The sequence below is a fragment of the Vipera berus genome (assembly GCF_964194415.1).
Source record: "Vipera berus genome assembly, chromosome: 1".
Taxonomy (NCBI): domain Eukaryota; kingdom Metazoa; phylum Chordata; class Lepidosauria; order Squamata; family Viperidae; genus Vipera; species Vipera berus.
This window is the reverse complement of record NC_138202.1, coordinates 119,204,424-119,231,706: the sequence shown is the minus strand read 5'-3', so window position 1 is coordinate 119,231,706 and position 27,283 is coordinate 119,204,424. Positions and strand designations below refer to the sequence as shown.

At 40.4% G+C, this 27,283-nt stretch overlaps 1 protein-coding gene across 1 annotated transcript; it reads right to left on the bottom strand.

The window, feature by feature from the left end:
* LOC308660101 (olfactory receptor 5J3-like) lies at positions 1-27,283 on the bottom strand (the record flags this gene model as incomplete). Its single annotated transcript, XM_081314322.1, has 2 exons — positions 1-943; positions 27,255-27,283. The coding sequence occupies 2 exons, from the start codon at positions 27,281-27,283 to the stop codon at positions 1-3; spliced, it is 972 nt and encodes a 323-aa protein (XP_081170448.1).

Here is a 27,283-nt window from a genome sequence, read left to right as displayed (position 1 = left end):
TCATTTCATTCCAACTGATTTCTTGAAAGCCTCTTTCACCTCCTTGTTCCTGAGAGAGTAAATCATAGGGTTCAGCATAGGCACCACCACTGTGTAGAAGACAGAGGCCACTTGATCTTGGCCCAGTGAGTAGCTGGTATTTGGGCGAAGGTAGGTAAATATCAGAGTCCCATAGAAGACTGAGACTGCTGTCAGGTGAGATGTGCAAGTAGAAAAGGCCTTACGCCTGCCTTGAGCAGAACGGATCTTCAGGATGGCGGACAGAATTAAGGTATAAGATAGGAGAATGATGACCAAGGATGCAAGGGTGGTATACCCAGCCAGAAGTGATACGATCATTTCAGTGACATGGTGATCTGAGGCAAGTGCTATGAGGGGAGGAGTGTCACAGAAGAAATGTCTGATGATGTTAGAGTCACAGAAATGTAAGTTGCTTAAAAAGCATACTGTTAGCATGGCATTTGTCAAGCCGAGGAAACCCGAACCAGCAACCAATGTGACACAGACGTTTTGTGACATAATTGTAGAATAGAGCAAGGGATTACAGATGGCTATATAACGATCATAGGCCATTGTGGCCAGTAGGAAACATTCCGTGCACACCAAGGCCACAAAAAGGTAGAGCTGAGCAAAGCATGCATCAAAGGAAATTGATTTGTAACCTGTTAGAAAACTCATTAGCATCCAAGGGGTGATAACTGAGGAATAACAGATGTCAGCCACAGACAAACTGCATAGGAAAAAGTACATGGGGGTATGAAGCTGAGCACTGATCCTGATTAATACAATCATTCCCAGATTCCCCATAAGGGTGGTGATGTAGATTGTGAGAAAGACAGCGAACAATGGAGGGTCCTGCTCTGGAGATTCTGAGAACCCCAAGAGAATGAATTCTGCCACCAGAGTGCAGTTTCCATCTTCATCTCTTTCCAGAGTCTGCAATCTGTTAATTGATTTTAAATGAAATTCCTTCAGTTTTCACAATATATTACAAGTGAGACATGCTTAAAAATGAAGTTCTGTTTACATTGATTACATTTGTTGCCTCTGCCTTGATGCTGTTCTCAGTCCAATTTGCCTATGTATTCTAATTCCACGGTTTCTTTGTTGTAAACTCCCCCAGCGTCACTTAGGTGAGATGGGTGGTGTAGAAATGTAATGAATAAATAAATAAATTTACCTGAGATGTAAGAATAGAGACATATTTTCCAAAGAAATAGGTACTACTTGCAGCTTACATAAATATGGTGTTGTTTAAGATTACAGAATCATGATGGGAAAAATTTGCTACCCAACAGTAAAGCAATTTGTCGGTAAGAGGTATCCAGATGAACCCATGGTAGTTTAAGCAAGTCCAGGAAGAAATTCTGATTGAAATCTCATCTGTTAATATGGAGCAAGAATATGTAAAGTGGCGCCTCCAGAAGTTTGGAATCAATTCCCACTGAACTCATGTGGGACAGACAATAGGAACACCAAATTGCCACGCTTCTAATGTGGGCAGTACTGAGCTGACTGGCCACTGCCTGATGTCATTTAGTACAACATACTTTCCTGTGCTGGAGGAAAATAAAAATAAGTCAGCAATCATTTCCTGCTCTTCAGGACATCCACAACCAGCAGCTCATGAGGACTGTGTGTTTGTGGATTTCTGGTGAGGGTATGATGATGACCTAGACATGCCTGAAAGAATGGGGAAAGAATTGCATCTGAGATTGCCAGCCCTAGGTTAGAGGATAGATCCTGACTGTTAATATCTCTCTGGAGAAAGGAGAGATTGTGGAATTGCTCACATGTACTCCAGCCAGATGTTCATTGTGAATAGACTGTAAGAACTGAGGTTTCTGCTGTCACCTGGTCAGTGAAGTGGCTGGAATCTGAGGGATTTCATCTATGTCCACAATATATCTTACAGTATATGAATTGTGCCTGAGCCTCATAATCAATTTTCAATTAACTTTTTACTGTTTTTTAAATATTAATAATTTTTGGAATAGCAAGTTTGATGGCATTCGCTGGATACGTTTTCTTCAACCCTTCATGAAAGAAATTTAAAGTGCCATTTTAAGGACTTAGCGATTTTGGAGAATAAACATCAAAAGGTTATTATGATGTTTTTGTAGTTATACGTGGACTAAGAGTCTAGACTCTAGATTGACTTGAAACAGGATTTTCAAATTAATTGAATGAATCTTTCCCACAGGAAAATGACTTATGTTTTGAATTCCAAAAAAATCTCCCAACAATCCCCTGCAACATGATAGGATGGGACTTTGAAGGTTTTTCACCACTGGAAGCTAAAAGGAAATAAACATTACAATTAAAGGAGAAAAACACCTATTTGACTTGTTAACAAGAATGGAGCAAAATACCTTAACATCGCTGTGAATGATGGTATGGACGAGGAACAAGTTATAGTGGATAAGATTGAAATAGATTTGAACGTGGATTTAATAATGATAAGCCCCAAGAATGATCTGGAAAAAGATGAAATAGTGGATATACAAATGAAACTGCCTGATGTTATAATAATTAAAGGGACATACAATCAACCAAGCAGGAGAGTGACTTGGATATTTTTCCTATATTGAATTTACAAGAGACCTGTTAAAATTTTGTAAGATGGTGAGAAGGGAGAAAGAAAAAAAATAATAAAAAAAATCAAGTTTGAGAATATTATTTGGAGGGATTCAAGATTAAAAATAAAGGGAAAGAATATAATTTGATCAAAATTAAAATATATGATATTTTTCTGGTAACCCTTAATGGACTTTTTGCTGACTAGGACTGAATGACATGGCATTAAGAATTTGTCTGTTGATAAGAGATGTGATTCAGAATGAAAAGATTGTTATATTTGAAAAGAAAGTGATAGGTGGTTAAAATTATTTATTTGTTTTTGAGACAAAGGAGGAAACTACTTCTTTATATTTTTTTCTTTTTTGTTATATTCTTATCTTTTCTTTATTCTTCCTTTTATATTATTTTTCTTGTCTTTCTTTTTATTTGTATTAAACTTTTTTCTTTATATTTCTTTACTTTCTGCAGTGTGTATTATTTTCTATTTTGCATAAATGTAAGACTTAATAAAGTTATTTCAAAAGTAGTCTATGTGTCTGCCTTACTTTGTCAAATTGACTCAAGATACAAAATAACATGATAGCTACTGATAGACGTGGTCAAAGTACCTTAATTTTTCAGTCTGAAAATGAGAACATATACCACTGAACATGTCTTTCAACAGAAATGCTGAACATAAACCATAGTAAACAAAAAGTATGATAGTTTGTGATGTAATAAATAGATAGATAATATGACTTCTATCCACTACATCATTTAATTGTGAAAGATATTTCTACTATCTCACGAAACCTGGGTACATAAATGTGACATTTTGTTTATTTTTATTAAAATTTTTATAAAAGTTACAATATAAACCCAGCCCACCCACCCCTCCCCCCTCCCCCTCCCTCGCTTCCCAGAGTTGAATACAGGGTTACAAATAAAATAAACATAATCTAACTAACATTAACCAACTATGTAAGTAACCAAGTTCTTAATGCGCTTTAACTCCCTTTAAACTAAAAATACAAACCAAGTTAGAATATACATACCAATAACATAAACAAATAACATCCTTATTATTAAACTAATCAAAAATTTCACTATAATAAACTACTAATAAAAATAACAATATAAAATCTATTCGTAAGCTAAATGAAACTTTTTAGTCCCATATTTATTCTGAATGTAATCTATCCATCTTCTCCAAACCGAAATGTATATAAATGTGACATTTTTTGTAGCATTGAGTTTCCACAAGCCAACATCTTGTTAATAGTTTCCAAAATTCAAAGCACTTTCCCAGTACTGACTAGCTATAATCCATCTGAATGGTTATAAAGGCAAATTAGTGTGATCCACAGGGGAGGGGCTTGGAATAGAGAGTGAGAAAGAGAGATTGCTTAAGGTCATTTAATGAGTTCCTGGCACTGGTGATACTTGAATTTCGTTCTTTCTAACTCAGCCTCTTTGCTACCCTGCTACACCACCTCACATAACATGCTTCTGCAATGAAACGATGAGACTTACCTTGCTTTTTGAGAAAGAACGTGTTTGCTTAAAAATGAGGGATTTCTCCTGTGGAAAAACAGGCTCTGGTTTCAGATGTTGGTTAGACTGTAGCATTTTTAATGAATTAGCAGATGACACAACAGCCTCAAAACTGTTAGTCAGGAGACTCTAATATGATGATGTAGTCTTGTTTCTGGTATCTATTCCCAATGTTGTTCTATAACTCTACTAAAACCTGCGTGCTGATTCAGAAAGCTTAGATCTGCAATTTATAGGACAGAAATCACAGCTCTGGGGAAACTATTAATTGTTGTCTTTGTGAACCATCCTATCTGTTATAGTGATAAATTTGTCCATTACTGTAATTATTGGAAAATGATTTTTTTTAAAAAAAAGATCTTTGAAGAAACACACATTTGCACACATGTTTGCACGCATACATGCGCAGACACAGACACACATTTGCACACATGCATGTACACACACATGCACAAACGCACACACATACTGCTCACATAGCTCCTTTATACTTGCTTGAATTCAGAAGTTATTTATTTAGTTAAGAAAATGTACAGAGCAATGATATTTCCTCTTTTGGCTCTTTCTTCCGAACAAAATACAACTTAGAGTAACATTAGGCATAACCATTCAAAAGAACAGCCTCTATTTGTATTTGATCACTTTTAAAAGACTGAAAAAGGAGTCAGTATGAAGTTTTGGAGTGAAAGCAGATTTTGATCAAAATAAAGGTGCGTCTATATTGGTAAAAGTGCTTAATTTCCACTAAATATACAAGGAAGGAGCAGTCCTCCCTTCCCCAAGCTTACCACTGAGAAAAAGGAGAGAGAGAAAAAACAGAAGGAAAGATTAAAACTAACCACAAAGGCTCTGTGTCATTTGTCTTCTTTTCTGGCATGCAGACTTATAGTCTTTACTTAGAGTAAATAGAAACAAGAATAAATAAGATTTGCTGGCATAATATTTAACCAGAGCTTGGATTTTCTGCTCATGGGCTATTGAACACAAGGGAAATTCCCTGAAGGGCCAAATATATACACCTCTCTGGTCATGTATGACAATGAGGAACACAAGACATAGTTTATTCCCAGACCATTATGTAATGAATGCTTGAATGTCAAGGGAGTTTTACTAACCAAAAAAACAGCAAACATTTATTCAGCCAGTGGTAAAGTGAACAAGGTGAGGCCATAGCATTACACTGGATCCCAAAGCGTCTCCAAACGTTTTCCACTAGCATCCTTAAAAAATGTTTTTGTATTGACATCACATAGATAAGTTGTTTTGGCTTCAGTATTATAGATTCTTGAAGGTACACCCATAGATGTGTTTATGACCCCTGTTCTTTTGGTGACACATATCCTTAAACTCACTTCAAGCTTTAAGTGTCTCAAAAAGTTGGCCAGCTTTAACCAGGTTAAAAAGCAATGTTTCTTGTTTTTTACAGTCTTTTCTGAGGAAAAGTACACATTTGCCCGGAAATAAGTGCCACTGGGCTTAGTCACTGAACATGGACTGCATTGTAAGCAATAGTTAATCAGAAAAAAAATGTTAAAACTATGTTGTTGTTGTTGTTAGTTGCAAAGTTGTGTCCGACCCATCGTGACCCCATGGACAACGTTCCTCCAGGGCTTCCTGTCCTCTACCATCTTCTGGAGTCCATTTAGGCTCATGCCTATGGCTTCAATGACTCCATCCAGCCAACTCATTCTCTGTTGTCCCCTTCTTCTCTTGCCCTCAACCTTTCCCAGCATTAGGCTCTTCTCCAGTGAGTCCTTCCTTCTCATAAGGTGGCCAAAGTATTTGAGTTTCAACTTCAGGATCTGGCCTTCTAAAGAGCAGTCAGCGTTGATCTCCTCTAGAACTGACCGGTTTGATCGCCTTGCAGTCCAAGGGACTCGTAGGAGTCTTCTCCAGCACCATAGTTTAAAGGCTTCAATTCTTTGGCGCTCAGCCTTTCTTATGGTCCAACTTTCATAGCCATACATTGGCCATACATTGCAACTGGGAAGACCATAGCCTTGACTATACGCACTTTTGTTGGCAGGGTGATGTCTCTGTTTTTTAGTGTGCTGTCTAGATTTGCCACGGCTTTCCTACCCAAGAGCAAGCGTCTTTTAATTTCTTGGCTGCAGTCCCCATCTGCGGTGATCTTGGAGCCCAGGAAAATAAAATCTGTCACTACCTCCATTCCCCATATATTTGTCAGGAATTGAGAGGGCCAGGTGCCATGATCTTGGTTTTCTTAATGTTTAGTTTCAACCCAAGTTTTGCACTCTCCTTCTTCACTTGCAACAAGAGGCTCTTTAGTTCCTCTTCACTTTCTGCCATTAGAGTGGTAGCATCTGCATATCTTAGGTTGTTGATATTTCTCCTGGCAATCTTAATTCCAACTTTTGATTCATCTAGCCCTGCCTTTCTCATGATGTGCTCTGCATATAGGTTAAACAGGCAGGGTGACAGTATATAGCCTTGCCAGACTTCTTTCCCAATTTTGAACCAATCAGTGGTTCTGTGTCCAGTTCTCACTGTTGCTTCTTGACCCGCATATAGGTTTCTCAAGAGACAAATAAGATGGTCTGGTATTCCCATCTTTTTAAGAACTTGCCACAGTTTGTTGTGATCCACACAATCAAAGGCTTTAGCATAGTCACTGAAGCAGAAGTAGATGTTTTTCTGGAACTGCCTAGCTTTCTCCATGATCCAGCGTATGTTGGCAATTTGATTTCTAGTTCCTCTGCCTCTTCGAAATCCTGCCTGTACTTCTGGTAGTTTCCGATCTACATACTGCTGAAGTCTAGCTTGTAGGATTTTAAGTATAACTGTACTAGCATGTGAAATGAGTGCAATGGTGCGATAGTTTGAACATTCTTTGGCACTGCCTTTCTTTGGAATTGGAATGTAAACTGATCTTTTCAAATCTTGTGGCTACTGTTGAGTTTTCCAAATTTGCTGGCAAATTGAGTGTAACACTTTTACTGCATTGTGTTTTAAGATTTTGAATAGCTCAGCTGGAATACTGTCACCTCCACTAGCTTTGTTGTTCTCAGATTTCCTAAGGCCCATTTCACTTCACATTCTAGGATGTCTGGCTCGAGGTCAGTGACAACCTCATCATGGTTATCTGGGATGTTAAGATCATTCTTGTATAGTTGTTCTGTGTAATTTTGCCACCTCTTCTTAATCTCTTCTGCCTCTGTTAGGTCCCTGCCATTTTGGTCCTTTATCATGCCCATTTTTGCATGAAACGTTCCCTTCATCTCTCCAATTTTCTTGAAAAGATCTCTGGTCCTCCCTATTCTATTGTTTTCTTCTATTTCTTTGCACTGTTCATTTAAGAAGGCATTCTTATCTCTTCTAGCTATTCTCTGGAATTTTGCATTCAGTTGGGTGTATCTTTCTTTTTCTCCCTCGCATTTCACTTCCCTTCTTTCCTCAGCTATTTTCAAAGCTTCCTCAGACAGCCATTTTGCTTTCTTGCATTTCTTTTTCTTTGGGATGGTTTTGGCTGCTACCTGTTGTACCTCTGTCCATAGTTCTTTAGGCACTCTGTCTATCAGATCTAATTCCTTAAATCTATTTGTCACCTCTACTATATATTCAACAGGGATATGATTTAATTCATACCTGAGTGGCCTAGTGCTTTTCCCTACTTTCTTCAGTTTAAGCCTAAACTTTGCAATGAGAAGCTCATGGTCTGAGCCAGTCAGCTCCTGGTCTTGTTTTAATGACTGTATAGAGCTTCTCCATCTTTGGCTGCAGAGCATATAGTCAATCTGATTTCTGTGTTGACTGTCTGGTGATGTCCATGTGTAGAGCCGTCTCTTGGGTTGTTGGAAAAGAGTGTTTGCTATGACCATCGTATTCTCTTGACAAAATTCTATCAGCCTGTGCCCTGCTTCATTTTGTACTCCAAGGCCAAACTTGCCTGTTATTCCGGTTATCTTTTGGCTTCCTACTTTAGCATTCCAATCCCTCATGATGATAAGGACATCATTTTTTGGTGTTAGTTTTATCAGGTGCTGTAGGGCTTCATAGAACCGGTCAATTTCATCGTCTTCAGCACTGGTGGTTAGGGCATAGACTTGGATTACTTTGATATTGAATGGTTTGCCTTGGATTTGAACTGAGATCATTCTATCATTTTGAGGATTGTATCCCAATATTGCTTTTCCTACTCTTTTATTGACTATGAAGGCTACTCCATTTCTTCTGAGGGATTCTTGCCCGCAGTAGTATATCTGATGGTCATCTGAATTAAATTCACCCATTTCTGTCCATTTTAGTTCGCTGATACCTAAGATGTCAATGTTCAGTCTTGTCATCTCTTGTTTGACCACGTCCAGCTTTCCTTGATTCATGGATCTTACATTCCAGGTTCCTATGAAGAAAAAATATTTACAGCATCGGACTTTCCTTTCACCACCAGACATATCCACAGCTGAGCGTCCTTTCGGCTTTGGCCCAGTCGCTTCATTCTTTCTGGCGCTACTAGTACTAGCCCTCTGCTCTTCCCCAGTAGCATATTGGACGCCTTCCGACCTGAGGGGCTCATCTTCCAGCGTCATATCGTTTTGCCTTTTGGTACTGTCCATAGGGTTTTCATGGCAAAGATACTGGAGTGGGTTGCCATTTCCTTCTCCAGTGGCTCACGTTTTATCAGAACTCTCTGCTATGACCTTTCCGTCTTGGGTGGCCCTGCACGGCATAGCTCATAGTTTCATTGAATTATGCAAGCCCCTTCACCATGACAAGGCAGTAATCCATGAAGGGGTCACCTAATGTATGCATGTGTATATAAGATATAAATAATAAATAATTCTGGGTACACAGTATGTCATTTTCAGTAGAGTAGTATAGTGTTTCTCAACTTCAGTAACCTTAAGATGCTTGGACTTGAATTCCCAAAATTCAAGCAGCTCCCAGCAGGTTGGCTGGACTACTCTGGGCCTATCCACCCATCTTAAAGTTTCTGAGGTTGAGAAACTGGGGTAGGTAGTGCTTGGACTAATGGGAAGGTTTGGTCTAAGGCAGGGGTGTAAAACGGCTGGCCCCTGGGCCAGATGAGTCATGGTGAAACTGCGCCCACCCCATTGCTGGCAATGGAAAAAAAAAGTCATGATACGTCGCAACACATCACGTGATGTTGAGAGTTTGACACCCCTGGTCTAAGGGGTTCTTAGTGCTCTCTGAGCTTGGTTGTTTTCTTACAGATGTTTCATTACCTAAACTAGGTAACATCATCAAGGTTTGGTCTGCATGCAGAACTGGTCAAGGACCTGCAAACTGTATGGATGTTTAAGCCAAGGCCAACCCTTAGAACCCTTTCTGGTGAGGAGAATAAGGGATTCCAACTACTGAAAAGTCTTCACTTCTCAGGGAAGCACTTCAGCTTGATGATTCCCTCTAAAGGGCCTACATCTTCAAGATGTTGGTAGAACATCTGCTAGCATCCATTAATAACTGGGCAAAGTTGATATTTACATCCCAGATTATGAAATTATGAGCATTTTTAATGGGACATTCTTCCATATGATTATTCAGTATTCTTTCAGCATTCTGTTTATGTTCAGGAGCATATTTTACAAGGGTTGTGGCTGAATTCAAATCTTCAACACCGCATCAGAAAAGGTGAAGTGTCTGTTGCAAAATCTTTTTAAGAGGTTGGAAAGGAAAGTATGCAAAGACAGTACATTGGGTAGTCTAAGGTCTTGGAAGTGGCCCTGCAGAATATAAGCATGCACCACCAACTTAGTCTCAATTTCCAGGCTTTTGCAGATGGAGATTCATTCTCAAAATGTACACAGTTAGCCCAAAATTAGCCTTTCAAAAAAGAAAGAAAGAATAATCCAACTGACAACTTTTCCAGCTTGTCACAGATGTGAGCAAATGTTCGGGATAGAACTGGGGAGACCCGAGTTCAAGTCCACCTACAATCATGAAAATGTATTCAGTATTTCTCAGATCAATTTTACAGGATGGTTGTTGAGAAAAACTGGAGGATGGAGTGTTATATACAGTATTTTGCTCTGAGTTCTTAGTGGAAAAACATACAACAAATAAAAGCAATGGCCAATAATTCATAAATATTGAAGGTGGCTCTGTTGCTATTAATCTGGGACTGGTTTGGTAATTGGAATGTTTATGAAAAATTAAAGACAAATGGAAGCTCGCCTCACCTCTGAATATAGCTGAAAATTTTATGAGTTTTGTTAATGCTGATTTGTGAAAATATGTAGAAGTAGATAACATTTTGATATGTTTTCAGTGCTCAGTATGGCAATTGTAAGAGAAAGTATGGATATTATAAATCTTTGATTAAGAAAGGTATCCAACCCAAAAGCTATGTAGTGTTATGAACCCAATTTCCTTCCCTAATACATCAAGCTTTAAAATCTAAACATGGTTCAAAGATTTCCATTTTCTTTTGATTAAAAAGTCCAAATACTGTTTGAATAACCGCTAGATGTCACCCAAGATCCATCTAGTAATGCAATGTTTCTGGTGATTTAAGAGAAGCTGAGATAGGATTTATGAGCTGGTAATAGCTATTCTTTAAAAGTAAATCTCTCTTGAAAAAAAAAAAGCTTTCACTTGTGAAGTCTTTGATTTAAGTCCCTAGTCTTCATCCCTCTCAGAAACTAAGCCTAAATAGCATAATTGTATTTCTCTATGCAAATCACTTTTCACTTTTTCCTCCCCCATTCAATTATTGTTCTCTTGTGTTGCTGTTATTTCTGTACGGATATTGCAAGTTTTCCAGAGTAGAGATTTTTTTTAAAGGATAGCCCAGTCTCACTCTCATAATTATTTCAACTCAGAAATCTTTACAAAAATTCAGAATGGTTGCTAGTGAAATTACACAATGTTTTTTAAAAAACAGTTCATTAATTTAAACATGCATCTGAAAAGTCATTAATCTGTAGAAGACTTGCCCAAACCCTATTCACTTTAGCATTTACCACTAGTGGGAATCTGTGTTAAACTTCTCTTTCCTGGCTAAGCAAGAAACTGCAAGGGTAGATTTTCAAAGTTGCAAAAATTGTAATATGTAGATTTTTAATTTCCCATTTTTATTATTTCTATAAGTAACTCAAATCAGGGAACATATTTTATTGAGATATTGAGAGCCATATTGAAAAACAGTTAGGGTGCTGACCTAAAAGCCAGGAGACTGTGGATTATAGTCTAGCCCACTGATGGCGAACCTTTTAGAGACTGAGTGCCCAAACTACAACCCAAAACCCACTTATGTATCATCGGGTGCCGGGTGGGTGTGGCCCTTTGGGTGGGTGTGGCCAATTGGGTGGACGTGGCCCATTGGGTGGGCATGGCTGCAGTGGTAACGGCAGACTGGGTGGGACTAAAAAGTTCAATCAATCAATTCCAACTTTGCGAAAACTTTTTTTCCCGCAAGAAGTTGAAATTGATTGATTGTTTGAACCCTTTTTTGTACATGGCGGCGGAGGCCTAAAGCAAAAAGGTTTTATAAAACCCAGCTGAAGGCCTAGGACTGGGGTGAAAGTGTGCATGCCCGCAGAGAGGGCTCTGCCTGCCATCTGTGGCACCTGTGCCATAGGTTCACCACGAGTCTAGCCTTAGTTCCAGACTGGTGACCTTGAGCTAGGCACACTTTCTCAGTCCAACTCATAATAAAGGTGGGATTAAAATAAATAAGTAAATAATGAATGAATGAATCAATTAATAAACATATCTAATACTCCTTCTGTTATGTACTGGGCTCATAGTAATACCACGTGGGGTGCTGGAGCAGCTAACGGCTCTCCAGCAACCCAGACTACAAGTCTCCAGCACTACAATTGGCTATCCCTAGGCGGCAATTGTTGTTTCAAACCTATTGGCTGCCACCTAGGGTCTAGACTATATATTGTGGGTAGTTGCAGCCATTTGCTCAGTACAGATTCTGCATGAAATAAAATATAAGTTTCCCTCTACTCAGCTACCTCGTCTTCATTCCTGCGCTATTTAACCCGCTATTTAACACTGGCGACGAAGGTGGGATCTTGCTTCACTAAAAAAGAGTTGAAGTCTACGAGGGGAAGGCAGTGAACACCAGAGGGAAAAGGCATTTTCTTCCCCCACTCTCTCAAGGTTGGCTAGCAAGCTACGCTAGCGACCTCGTGCTCAGTGGACTCATTCCCTGAGCCTGGAAAGCAGGATTCGGAAAGAAATGCAGGAACCTTCAAAGAAAGAATGCTGAAGGTTGGGAAACATTGGGAATTCGACATGAAGCACCTGGAGGAATGGCCATCATATCTATCCCAGGTAGAGAACTACCTCAGGGCTAATCAGATCACAGAAGAAGGACTGAAGGCCACACCGCTACTCTGCGTATGTGGCCCAGCAACTTTTGATTTGGCTGAGAACCTTTTTGCGCTGACACCGATTGAAGCGGTCTCCTACGTAGACCTCAAAAAGAAGCTAACCGGACATTTCCAGCCCAAGATGTCTGAAATGGCTAGGCGGTTCAAGTTCGACCAAAGAGTGCAGCAACTGGGTGAATCAGCTTCGGAATTCATAGCGGGCCTGAGGCAATCTGCACGCCTTTGCAAATTTTCTAATTTAGAAGAGCGACTACAAGACCGGCTCGTCTGTGCCCTACGGGACCGAATGCTTCAGCAGAGACTCTTTGCTAGACCAAACTTAACATTTTCTGAAGCACAAGATGAAGTGATGGCCGATGAAGCTGCCGGGGGTGCAGTTCAAACAGTACAGCCCACCAAAATGACAAAGTTTGTAGAAACAGTCCACCCTGAGGATGCCAAATGCACCAAAGAATCTTCCGAGGAAGAAGAACCTGAAATCAACAGACTCCAAAAGCAACCCAACATGCAACACCGCAACAGCCAGCAGTGAGAGGACAGTTACAAGGCAGTTCTCTTACCGAGATGTAAGGGGTCCAGCGGCAACCATTTTCGCGCCAATTGCAGATTCTGATCAGCCACGTGCAGAGCTTGCAGAAGGACAGGCCACATTGCAATGGTTTGCAGAGCCCGACAGAGAGACCAGCCACCCAAACACCAGTCAGAAGAACCGACTAGGAGAGGTACTGGGGCCCAGGGTTCAGTTAGTGTGGGGCTTTTCAGAAGCCATAGAAGTGTGTGCCACACCGGGGCTCGATGCCCCCTCAAACCCAAACTTAAGCTCATGGTAGAGCTACAAGGAGTTCCATGTAAGATAGAGTTGGACTCCGATTCTGCCGTCTCAATCATTTCTCAACACTTTTAACTTTGTGTGTAGGCGCAATAACAATTGGGCCAAACTAAGACCCTCAGATATAATCCTAACTGATTTTCAAAATGCTCACATTAAAGTTAAGGGAGAAGGCACTTTGATGGTAAAATTTAAGGGGTTTTTGGGGCACCTGGATGTAATAGTAGTAGGGGGCCAGAGAATGAGTCTCATTGGACTCGATTGGTTTGATGCCTTAGGTATTCAGATTACTGGTATAAACCGGACACAAACTGCAGACCTCGTGTCAGTATGTGAGGACTGTGCAGATGTTTTTGATTCAACCCTAGGAACATACACAGGCCTGCCTATCTCATTTAAGCTAGATCCCAATGTAGTTCCAATCAGGGTTAAGCCTCATAGGGTCCCCGTTGCCTTAAAACATAAAATTGATTCCAAAATTGATACGCTTGTAGAACAGGGCGTGTTACAGCCTGTTGATGGTGGGGAGTGGGAAACTCCTATCATCACTCCACTTAAAGCCAACGGGGAAATTAGCATTTGCGCTGACTATAAATGCACTCTAAATAAAGCCCTCAAGCAACCCACTTACCCGGTTCCAATGATCAACCACATTTTAGCCTCCTTGCAAGGGGGTACTATTTTTGCTAAACTTGATTTAGCACAGGCCTATCAGCAATTGCCAGTTGATGAGGCCACAGCGGCAGCTCAGATGATCGTGACTCACAGGGGGGCTTTCAAAGTTAAACGCTTACAGTTTGGAGTCAGTGTTGCACCGGGCATTTTCCAGGGAATCATGGAGCATGCCCTTAAGGGTATTCAGGGCATCTGCCCTTATTTTGATGATGTTCTCATTGCAGGGGAATCCTCAGAAGTATTAGCCAGTAGGCTCAGGGCTGTTTTGCAGAGGCTTTGCGAAGCAGGCCTCAAATTAAAAAAAAGCAGGTGTAGTATTGGGGTTCCTTCAACAGAATTCCTGGGTTTCCAAATTGATGCTGATGGCATTCACCCTGATGATTCTAAAGTGAAGACCATTAAAATGGCCTCTAGGCCCAAATCTGAAGGAGAGCTACAAGCATTCTTGGGCCTCCTAAACTTCTACCACAGTTTTCTACCTCATAAGGCCGCACTAGCAGAGCCCCTCCACAGGCTTCTAGATAAGAAAGCTCCAAATGGACTAACTTACATGAAAAAAAGTTTCCAGGACTTAAAAGCACTATTGTCAGAAAAATCCACTGTAACTCACTACAAAGAGTCTAAACCTGTATGTCTTGCATGTGATGCATCTCCCTATGGGGTGGGGGCAGTTTTAAGCCACATAGAAAAAAATGGAACACAGGTTCCTATAGCATTTTACTCTAGGACATTGTCCTCTGCTGAGCACAACTATGCTCAGATTGACAAAGAGGCCCTAGCCATCATTGCTGGAATTAAAAAATTCCATGACTATTTATATGGCAGGGACTTCACGGTCTTTACAGACCACAAACCTCTGTTGGGACTTTTCACAACAGACAAACAAACCCCCCACATACTTTCTCAAAGAATGCTGAGATGGTCTATTTTTCTATCTGCATACACTTTTAAATTGATTCACAAACCGGGCAAAGTAATGGGCCATGCTGATGGCCTCAGCAGACTACCACTGCCACTAATGGAACCAGATCCGGCTCCAGCTGCTAGAATACTGTCCATACAGGACTTACCTGAATGTCCCCTACATGCGGGGGACATTGCTGCTGAAACTGCCACAGATAAAATACTTAGTAGAGTATTTTATGGGTATACATGGGCTGGTTGGATAAAAGCCCAAGTTCTGAATTTCAAAACTATTTTGTCAGAAGGCATGAGTTATCTGCTCACAAGGGGTGCATTTTATGGGGAAATAGAGTCATAATTCCCACTTCCCTAAGTGACAGGGTCTTACAGTCATTACATGAAAGCCATCCAGGCATTGTCAGAATGAAAGCTTTAGCTAGAAGCTACCTTTGGTGGCCTGGCCTTGATAAGGACATTGAGGCACAGGTCCATGGTTGTTATACATGCCAGCAGTCTAGGCCTGAAATGCCACAGGCTCCAGGTGGGAGGAAACGCAGGTGGGAGGAAACACACACTCCCTGATCTAGGATTCACATAGACTACGCTGGGCCCTTTCAGGGAGAGCTCTTCCTTATAGTAGTGGATAGTCACTCCAAATGGCTGGAAGTAATTCCAGTTCCTAATATGACTACTGCTAAGACCATTCAGGTGCTGAGAAAACTCTTTGCCACACAGCCAGATGTGTTAGTTTCAGACAATGGGGCCCAATTCACTGCTGCTAAATTTCAGGCCTTCCTTAGAGCTAATCTCATCAGACATGCAACATCTGCGCCTTTTCATCCATCTTCTAATGGTCAAGCTGAACGCATGGTGAGGACAACGAAGGAATCACTCAAGCACATTGTCACAGGTGACTGGCATCCCAGATTGGCAGATTTTTTACTCTGCCAGCATTCCATGCCCTGCACTGCTACAGGCAAAAGTCCTGCAGAACTACGTTGGGGGACCCGTTTGATCACTAAACTGGATAGGTTGCATCAAGATAGAGTGGCAGCAGAAGCCTCTCGACCAAAACCCATGAGGGGGCTGCACATGGGTGATTGGGTTTGGGCCAGGAACTATGGTCATGGGAATCTGTGGGTTCCTGGTCAAATTACCAAAGCATCCGGACCCCTGTCTTATGAAGTGGGGTTGGAGGGAGGGTGAGTTGTCAGACGACACATTGATCAGCTCAGAAAACAGTTTCCAGAATGGCCACTAAGTGAGGACTGCATCATAAGTCCCTCCCAATGTCCTCAAACATGCGGCCAAGCCAGTCCTCACATGGATTCTCAGGACTTTTCCTTCATAACCGAGGTGGAACCAGAGGGAGAAGTTAGGAGTCCTGGTATGCAACATGGATCCCCTGAAGGAGCAAGCCATCTGAACTTCAGCAACCGCTGCGCCTACTCTGCTGATCAGTCTGACTCTGGGGTGGGCCAACCAGGAGAGGCCAGCCAGAGAGCATCTAATCCTCTTGACTTAGGAGAACAAGGGGACACAAGTCTATCCAAACCACTGGGTAAGCTGGTAGACCACAAAGTGATTGGGACTCTGAGACGTTCCACTAGGGCACACAAGCCTCCTTCATATCTTGCTGACTATGTTGTAAAATAAAGAGCTATAATATTGTGTATTGCTGTATGCCACTATACTACAGAAACTAGTGCTATGTTGTAACTGTCTAAGTATGCTATCCATGAAGCCTATTCATTCAGACGTTGTTTAATCACATTGTAACCTATATGGGTTTTTTGGTTGTTCTATTTCTTTTATTTTAGTGTGTTTTGATAATGGGTCTTGATAATTGCATTGAGACTAAGTTATATTAATATTGTCTGATCTAAGAGGGGAGGGGTGTTATGTACTGGGCTCATAGTAATACCACATGGGGTGCTGGAGCAGCTAACGGCTCTCCAGCAACCCAGACTACAAGTCTCCAGTGCTATAATTGGCTATCCCTAGGCGGCAATGGTTGCTTCAAACCTATTGGCTGCCGCCTAGGAGCTAGACTATATATTGCGGGTAGTTGCAGCCATTTGCTCAGTACAGATTCTGCACGAAATAAAATATGAGTTTCCCTGTACTCAGCTACCTCATTTTCATTCCTGCGCCAAAGAACCCACTATTTAACACTGGCGACGAAGGTGGGATCCTGCTTCACTAAAAAAGAGTTGACGTCTACATCCATGGACAGGGAGGAGAGTTGACCTCAGATTAACTTTTCTAGCCAGGTTTTGTTAAATCATTGTCATACTAGACTTCAGAGACCAACAAGCAAAATCTTATCATAGGTTAATGATAAAATATTGCTGACTAGTCTTTTGTCAGATCTCATAGACATCAGGCCTCTGAATTCCAATGACCTGACTTTGGCCTACCATGTTATGCAAATGCAGCCATTTCTGCTTATAGATTTACATTAAACCACAATGAAGTTCGATTACTTTTATTTTAGTAAGTTGTTCAAACTCAGCCAACTGGAGAGGGTGATGGTAGTCATGACACAATGCAACATGTAAACCTTGGTAGCATAACACCTATAACTCAAGCTAACTGTGGTCAGAAATTGCTTGGTATTTTTTCTGCAAGATGGATTTTTTAAATTATTATCATACTGGGAGGCTCTGTTCCCAACCTGATGAGGACATATTTGATGTTTCAATTTTAAGTATGGTAAATTACTGTCTTCTTTCTCTGAACATCTGCCACTTAAGCACCACATAGTTTAATCTGCATACAGATGCTTTGTATATGACACTCCCAATGAAAGTGATCTATTTTTGACATCATTCTTTGGGTCAGGGGTGGGTTGGGGGGAGATAGAAAAAATTACAAGCACAGACTATGGAATGTTTGGGTACTATGAATGGTATTCAAATTCAACTTTTATTCCTTCAACTTTATTTTGACAGAAAAATATTTAGACATGTAATTTTTACAGTAAAAAGTTATATAATTAAAATTCTTCTTACAAATTTCTCTTAGGGATTTTTCTGTAAATGCTCAGATGTTCTTGAACTCCCTCCTTAGCTGCTAAGACTGATCCCATAGAGATTTCACACGGCTTCACCTAATGGTCCCAATTCTGGGAGCAAAGCTGAAATCACCTTCCCAGGGATTTGCTCTTCTGGGGGTTTATAGCTCTGGATTTGAGGTAATCAGCTGAATGTAGTTGACCTGACTCTTCAGTGACAGTGTCAGCTCCCAGCTATCCTAATAAGTCCTTCTGGGCATGATTAAAAAGTTCGTGCTTGCCACCTTGCCATTACCAAACTTATGCAAGAAGTTTGTAAGTTCTAGCAAATTGGCTCCTTGGTGTATCATTAAAAATCAACTTAGCTTCAAAGACATTACTTTAAATGAGAAAAAGGCAGCTGCTACTTCTCTGATGTTAATACTCATCTGAAAATGATGTTCTGGGAAAAGAGAAAGATGCCTACCTTGTACATTATGACCACTTTGGTTTAATGATTCTGTTCTTCATTTGTATTGCCTCCATACACCTGCAGCAACACACTTGAGTCCATATGCACGTAAGAAATTAAGGACAACCAAACTCTATGAATTCAAGGCCAGTCTTCATCCAACATTTTATTTCTCATGGTGGCCAACCAGATGTATCTATAATGCTGATAAGTGGTGTTAAGAGATCTACCACTCTCCTACTGTTGTTTACTTGCAAATAGCATTTGGAGGCACACTCCATCCTACCAGAGGTTTCACTGAACCTTCATTTGCAAGAAAGCAACAGTAGGAGAATGGTAGATCTCCAAGTCCACTTATCAACATTCTAGATTCATCTATCTATCTCCTCCATGAATTTATGAATCTCACTTTTTAAAAGCTATTAAAATTAGTGGTCATCGTCATTTTTTCTAATAATGAATACAACAGATTAATTATGCACTGTGGAAAGTTATGTTCAGCAGAAGGTCAGCAGGAGGTCAGTAAAAAGTCAGCAAAAAGCAGAAGTCAGCAAAAGTCAGTGGACCATCTGACTACAGTTTTAGAATGAGAAACGGTATAAAAGGTTGGGACTGGACCTGATTGATTTGCCATTGGCCTATAGCTGTCCTTTGGAATCTGCTATTGCCATATGGTCCTCATTGCAATGGGTTGTTAATGTAAGTGATGTTATGTTATTATGCTGTTCCAAATTATTAGAAAAGTAAATCTCTGAATCTTAAAGTAAGAATTATTGATATACCAGACGGGTGGAAGATGGCAATAGTTGTCCCTATATATAAAAAAGGGAATAAAAAGGATCCTAGTAATTATAGGCCCATCAGCCTGATTGACATTGTAGCAAAAATATATGCTAGGTACCTTTTGAACAGAATTGAAATCTGGATAGAGGAAAACAACATCCTCACAGAAGAACAAGCAGGTTTTAGACAGAACAGATCTACTATTGATAACTGCTTTGTTTTGAACCATCTAATTGCCAAATATGCCTATAAGAGGAGACCCCTGTTTGCTGCTTTTATAGACCTTACAGCAGCATTTGATATGGTAAATAGAGACGTACTATGGAGTAAATTGACATCTCTTAAAATAGAACCCAGACTTCTGGCTTTGATTAAAGCCCTTTACACAAGTACCTGTTTGAGGGTGCGGTATGGGGTTAATGGGGCCCTGACTAATAGGATTCACACAAATAAAGGGATAAGGCAAGGGTGTATCCTGGCCCCATTATTATTTAATTTATACATCAATGATTTGCCAGGGTTAATGAAGGATACCATGGTACACATGCCGATGATCCTAAATACTTACTGTAACAGCTTGCTTTATGCTGATGATATAATTTTATTATCATACTCACAAGTAGGATTACGTAGGCTATTAAGAAGATTCAGCTCTTATTGCCAGGATAACTCCCTAATTATTAGCAAATCCAAATCGAAAATAATGGTGTTTGGAAGAAACCATCAGAGACATAAGTGGCAATTAGACGGTGAACCAATTGAACAGGTTAATACCTTTGTATATTTGGGAGTAACTTTTTCCAAGACTGGATCTTGGGCCTGCCATCATCAACGAAGTACATTTAGAGCAAAAGCCCGTTTGAATTTATTGCTCAAACTAAAGAATCATAGTTACCCAGGGTCCCTAGCTCCACTACTCAAAGTTTATAAGGCTAAGGTTACGACAATGCTCTTGTATGGAGCAGAAATTTGGGGTCTATATTCAACCACAGCTTTAGAACGAACACAGTCCCAGCATCTGAGATGCATTTTGGGTGTAGATCCAAGAACATCTGCTGCAGCAGTTAGAGCTGAATTGGGAATTCATACAATTCAGGCATTATCTAAAATTAGAGCTTATAACTACTGGTGCAAAGTTAATGAAATGGAGACTGATAGACTCCCCAAATTATGCCTACTAGAGCAAATAAAACTACAATCACAAATCTCCTGGATCACCAAACTAACAAATTTTGTAAGAAGCTGTGGCCTTCCTGTTTCTTGCGTAACAGGAGAACAATCTAAAAAAAGAGTTGCCCAAAGAATTAAGGATATAGAAGCACAAACTGATATAGCTATCCTTAGTAAGGTGGGTAACTTGAAATGGCTGAGTAAATACAAATGTACTTTTCAAGTGGACAGTTATTTGAAGTCACAACTCCCAAAACATCTTAGGGAGATATTTACGAGAGCAAGATTTGAACAGCTTGACACAATGGTCAGATATGGGACATTTCATGCTATACCGTACAATGAGCGTCTCTGCATTTGCGGAGCGGCAGAGGTAGAGGACCTGGCTCACATCCTATTTGACTGTTGTTTGTATAAGAGGGTGAGAGACAGGTATCTTGGTCTATATACCAAACGAATGACCCATTGGGATCCCCATATCAAAATAACTTACCTTATGTCCGGCCAGAACTTGAAAATAACATCCAATGTAGCACAGTATTTGAACAAAATGATCCAGTTAAGATCTGCATATGTGGGACTGATTGGGGTAGATTGTAAGGGCGACTCCGAAATATAATGTTTCCATATTTTATCTATATCTTAAATTTGCATTTTATTACTATTTTAACTTAAATTGTATTTTAATTCCATTTTAAATTGTATTTTATCAAATTCCATTTCGGATTGCTTTTATCTAGTTTTGGTGACGGTTTGTTGCTGGAACTTTGTACTTTGATATGGCCCAAGGGCTAATCAATAAAAGTTGTAATAAGAATTATTGTTTTGTGTTGCTGTCTCTTGTCTTTTCCATTGGGTTTTTCCACAACAACTGTTTCCTTTCAGCTGTTTTAAATATCTTCCCAGTCAATGTGCCTTTTGAGACAGGAAATAAAATGAACCCTGACAACTTTATTTAGGTCATGCATGAGTTTACACAACCAGGTCAGCTGTCTTTTTACTAGACATTGTAGCCTTTTCTTGTGTGCAAAGTGTTCAGTTCCCATGCATTTAAATTATTTTCTATTTGACTTTTTCCTGGTTTGTGGGTAAAACACAGTCCTATTCACCTTCTTGCTTGCATCTATACATAGAAAAACGAAGACATTTGTAAAATACGATTTACTGATGTAGAATCCATGATGAGGTTTTTTTTCCTTCCATGAACCTAGTATTTTTTATTTGATTAACATAAAAGCTGACTGGCTGTAAATTCCCAGATCTCCCCTGTTTGTTTTTTTTAAACTTTGAGACCTTCTAGTCATCTCATGCTGGCTTTAATCTGAATGACAAAGTTGTAGATAAGGCAATGTATAATTGGGGAGTTACCACAAAGATTGTGGTCCAGGGTGTTTACTCATGGGGATGGAAGAAGCAGTAATTCCTAACAGTGCATCCAGGTAAAGAGACTCAGAGGTTTTTGTTCAGTGAAAGGTGTCATCAGTGGTAGAGGGAATTATGCACCAGGAAAGCAGGCCACAAAGTTGGAATAGCTGGAGACAATTGAAAGGATGATGGAGTTGGCAATATTGGCTGGGAAGTTAGCTGGAGAATGGAGCTGACCTGATGCTGGAGTCTGTGCCAGCTTGGAGACCAGACTATGGAGAAAATCCAAGGCAGAGCCCAATGTAGTAAGATTTACCTTTGTCTCTGTCACATGGAAGCATCAAAGTTAAATGATGGCCAAAGAAATAAATGGAGATGAGTTGGTGGAAAATGGATCTGGGTCTCTATATTGGATTCTGCCCCTGAGAGCCCGGCCTGGCCCTGCTTTGGACATGTTGGCTGTCAATGATAGTGGGGAGACTTTGGAATTTTCCCATCACTGACATAATAGACTTGTCAGCTGACCTGGCAGAGCAGTGCTGATGTGAGTGACCCAAAGAGTGTAGGTTGGATGTGAGTTTAGTGTTACTAGAGGCAGTCCCACTAAGAATGGCAAAAAAATTACCGAGGAAATTTTTGGACCCAAGAGTACAGGAGGATGGACTCGTGCTAACAGAAGAGAAGCCACATTAAACAATTTTGTGTGTCATCAGCCTGGATCCTGATGAAGCATGTAGTATATATATACCAAGTATATATAAGGCCTGTGGTGCTGGTTTTTTTTCTATCTTTCTTACATTTTTTAATGCCTCAATTTCAACTATTGTACAGTGGAAGCTGCTAGCCAGTCATTTGCTTAGAATTTGATATTGCTTCAAACCTGGAGGTTTGGTGGTTGGGGAAGAATTGCAGCTGGTAAATGAATGTATTGGGAAAGGCATTAGAGTGTTAGTGGTTTGACAGATTCTTTTATTGTCGTCTTACTTCCCTGCTGCTGAGGATCTCTGTGGAAACAGTTGTGGGGAGTGTATAGTAGAGAAAAATATGGGTAGTGGTTGAGTGATTTCAGTTGCCAGAGAGTTGAGAAGTGGAGCAGGGGCAAAGGAAGGCAGAGTTGGGGATGGGATGAGGACAGGTGAGGCTATTACAATAATGGATGGACAGGGAGATATATGAATGGGGATTTGAGGACTGTCCCATCAACCAGCCTTCAGTGATCATCCCTAATACTGGGTCACTAGATTCTATAAAGCCCCAGGCTCCAGCTGATGCTTTAAAAAAACATATTGGTGTGCAATAAAATCATCCACATGGCCAGCCATATAGCAACAGCAGAAATGCAGACTGGTTTTCTCACGGACCAGTAATGTGATATGCTCTCACTTCCATTGCTGTTCCTGATCAGGGTGCCCAAAGACTTCACCACAGGGCACATTCAGGTTCCAAAGATGTACTAGATGTTGGGTGATGAGATGCCCCGCTTATTTGTTTAGGATGACTACTGTAGCAGGAACTTAATCCTTCCTCCCAGTCATCAATCATTGTCCTCCATGGCCAGTTTTTCCTGAGCTGCTAAGTTGCTTATCCCCTTCTGAAATGAACATTGCATTTTGTTTCTTTCTCTGATAGACTGGTGAAACACTGGACTTTTCTCATCTTTTCTCCTTTTTTACAACTTTACCGGTGGAAAGTGAGAAGCAGGGGCTCTGCTGGTTCACTGATGGAATAAAATGAGCTTAAAAAAACAACAACAGGTGAGATTGACAAAAGCTCTGCCGTACTTTCTAGATAAAAAATAATAATAATTGTAAAACGGATGCTTTGTTTTTGGTCCACCAATGTACCAGGCAAGAAGGAATGAAAAAGGGAGTCAGTGAAGGAGGTCCATCAAAGAAATTTACATGCCATTAGTACTTGTTTTCGTGGTGCATGTGGGAAGGGTAAAGAAAAAAGGGGGATCCATCAGTCAGGTGCCATAGTAAATGTAGTCCAGACAGAACCCCAGGCCATTACTGTGCTCAAAACAAAGGAAGAGGCAAAAATCCAGAAATAGGTTTCTGAAAGTGGTTTCATTTCCATGGAACGCAAGTGCTTAAGTATGGGCAAGTCTTGTGATGTACACCAGATCAACCCATTCATTCATGATTAAGTAAGTTATTACCCACAAGTGATATTCCATTAAAGAACAGGACATTTAGATTAAAACAATCATCGTCCTTATCATCTAGAATAGGTAAGACTATAACCTAAAAAGAATACAGGAGACTAATGAGTTACCTGCTATCCTTTCCTTGTAATACCATACTACAATTTTTCATCAACTCTCCATTGCTGGTTAGTACTTGAATATTCTTTCTAGTCCATTTCCTTCTCTTGTCTCCTGGAAACTTCCTTTAACACCTGGATTTAATAAAACCTGAAACCCAAATACATCATTAAAAACTTCATTCTCTCTTCGTAATGATATATATGTTCAAAACCAAAGCAAACTGGGGTACTTTCTGCTATAAATCCTCCCATGTTCCATTTAATCCCAATTCTAATTTAGAAACTTCCTTTTTTTCATTTTCAGTACTCATGTGCTTATTCCGATCTAATCAAGATTTATACTTGTATTAAAAGTCTTCACGGAATACCATGAAACCATAAAACTAGGACATACACTCATGTTATAAGTCCATCTGCAGATAAACTGACTTTCCAATTTTTAACTAAAATTCCATGAAAAATGAGGGCACTTTATCCACATATGGCATGTTTTTTTAACATTTTGAAAAACATTTTGCATTTATTATGCACACATTAAAATATGTGAGTTTTACATGTCCCAAAATGGGGAAGATGTATGCCATATTTTTCCACTATCAATTTTATATCTATATGTCACTGTAGATGACACTGGATTGTCTAAAATTAGACTGACCTTGGCTGACCTCAATAGAAATAGCATTTAGACTTATATACAACTTCAAAGTGCCATACAACACTCTGTAAGAGGTTTACAGAGTCAGCATATTGTCCCCAACAATCTGGGTCCTCATTTTACCAACCTTGGAATGATAATATACATATATATATAATTAGTTTTTATAGGATTAGGAATAAGATGGGGTTGGGATTGGGGTTGGGATTTGGGTTAGGGTTAGGGTTGGGGTTGAGGTTAGGGTTTTTTCAAATAACATTCTTAATATTTAGCAAGCAGCATAATGTCTGGGTTCATGTTCATTTAAAAAAACAATGAGTAATAGTTAATTATCATAAACAATAAGTTAATCACTCGATGGTCTTCTTCTTGCTAATATATATTCAAAATCATCTATCACATTCCTTTCTCTCTAACTCATTTTTCTAGCCATTGATAGAAATTATCCCATGTTCTAAAATACTCTGAGCTTTCTCTTTTATTTTTAAAGTCAATCTATCCATTTCTGCACACTCTAAAATTTTCTTAATTAATTCTTCAGTTGGCAAATTTTCATTTTTCCAATGTTGGGCAAATACAATTCTTGCTGCAGTTAGTACGTGTAGAATTCAATATATACAGTCTTTCTCATAATTTGCTCCTATTATTTCTAAAAAAAAATAATTCTGGCTTAGTCTATTTATTTTTTAGTCATTTTCTCCAGCCATAAGTGTATTTTTAACCAAAACCTTTTTTCTTTAGGGCATGTCCACCAGATATGATAATAAGTACCTGGTTTTTATTTGCATTTCCAACACTTGTTTGAAGTATTTTTAAACATTTTTGCTACTCTTACTGGTGTCATATGCCATCTGTAAAACATTTTATATAAGTTTTCTTTATATGCTACTGCTTTAGTTAATTTAACATTTCTTTCCCATAACTTTGGCCAGTTTTCTAATTATATATTATATCCAAAGTTCTTTGCCCATATTATCATTGTTTCTTTTACTAGTTCTTCCTCCATCTTTCTTTCTTTCTTTCTTTCTTTCTTTCTTTCTTTCTTTCTTTCTTTCTTTCTTTCTTTCTTTCTTTCTTTCTTTCTTTCTTTCTTTCTTTCTTTCTTTCTTTCTTTCTTTCTTTTTGGGACTTATATGCCGCCCTATCTCCCGAAGGACTCAGGGCGGCTAACAACAATAAAACACAATAATACAAATGTTAAAAAAAAGATTAAACTAACAAGCCCCAGTGATAAAATATTAAAAACATTTTTTTTAAAAAAACCCCTATCGTCAGTCCAGGTCAGCCTGATGGAAAAGAAATGTTTTGAGGTCATGACGAAAGGACCAGAGATCCAGGGCCATCCGGAGATCAAGGGGAAGCTGATTCCACAGGGCAGGTGCTCCCACAGAGAAGGCCCTCCCCCTGGAGGTCGCCAGCCGACATTGTCTAGCTGACGGCACCCTGAGGAGGCCCTCCCTGTGTGAGCGCACTGGGCGATGGGAAGTCGTTCCTGGCAGCAGACGGTCCTGCAAATATCCCGGGCCTAAGTTTAACAGATATTTATAGAGTTTCTTAATCAACTTTTCATCTCTTTTTAACAGTATCTGGTCAAATTCTGTCTGTTCTTTATAAAATCCCATTGTTTTAACATCTTTTTCATATCTTGTTTCGATTTGCAAATATGCCCACTGTTATGTATTGGGCTTGTGGTGTTACACCACGTGCATTGCTGGAGGAGCTAACGGCTCTCCAGCAACCCAGACAGGCCATCTCCTGTCCTGCAATTGGTCAGCTCCAGGCGGCAAGTGTGGGTTCAAACCGATTGGCTGCCACCTAGGGGCTAGACCAGGGGTCGGCAACCTGAAAAAGGAAAAGAGCCACTGGGAACCGGTTCCATCACACATAAAAAAAAGTGGGAGCCACGTGCGTGTGTCCATGCACGCTCATGCGCAAGAAACGTTTTGCGCATGTGCAAAACGGGTTTTTCTTGCGCATGCGCGGACGCACGTGGTTACCATTTTTTTTATGGGTGATGGAACCGGTTCCCGGTTGCGCGACGACGACGGCCCGTTTGCAGAGCTACCGCCTTCGGCAGCCTGCAAACATGCCGCGACAGCTTTCCCAAAGAGCGCCGCTGCTGCCCGTTCGCACGGAGGTGCGCGCGCACCCCTTCAAAGGTTTGGGGAGGTGCGCACGCACCTCCGCCCATTCGGAGAGGTGTGCGTGCACCTCTCCAAATGGGCGGTGCCACTCTCCATTTGGAGAGGTGCGCGCGCACCACTGCCCATTCGAAGAGGTGCGCGCGCACCGGGCGGCTGGGAGCCGCAGGAGACGGCTCAAAGAGCCGCAGCGGCTCCGGAGCCGCGGGTTGCCGACCCGTGGGCTAGGCTATATATTGTGGCTGGTTGCGGCCCAAGCTTCGGTACAGTTCCAGCAAGAATAAAAGTATGAGTTATTCTGTACTCAGCCTTGTGTCATCATTCCTGCTTTCCAGAGCCCACGACTTAACAGTGCCGACGAAGCCACCGGGGGTGCAGTGCAGACAGTTCAGCCCTCCACACCTTCAAAAGTCAAAGATTTGGTCCATCTTGAGGTCGCCAAATGCGCCGGAGAATCGTCAGAAGAAGAAGAATCCAAAATCAAAAAAGTCCAAAGGCAAGCAAACGCGCAAAACCGCAGCAGCCACCAGTGAGAGAACTATCACAAGGCAGTTCTCTTACCGAGATGTAAAGGGTGCAGAGGCAACCAT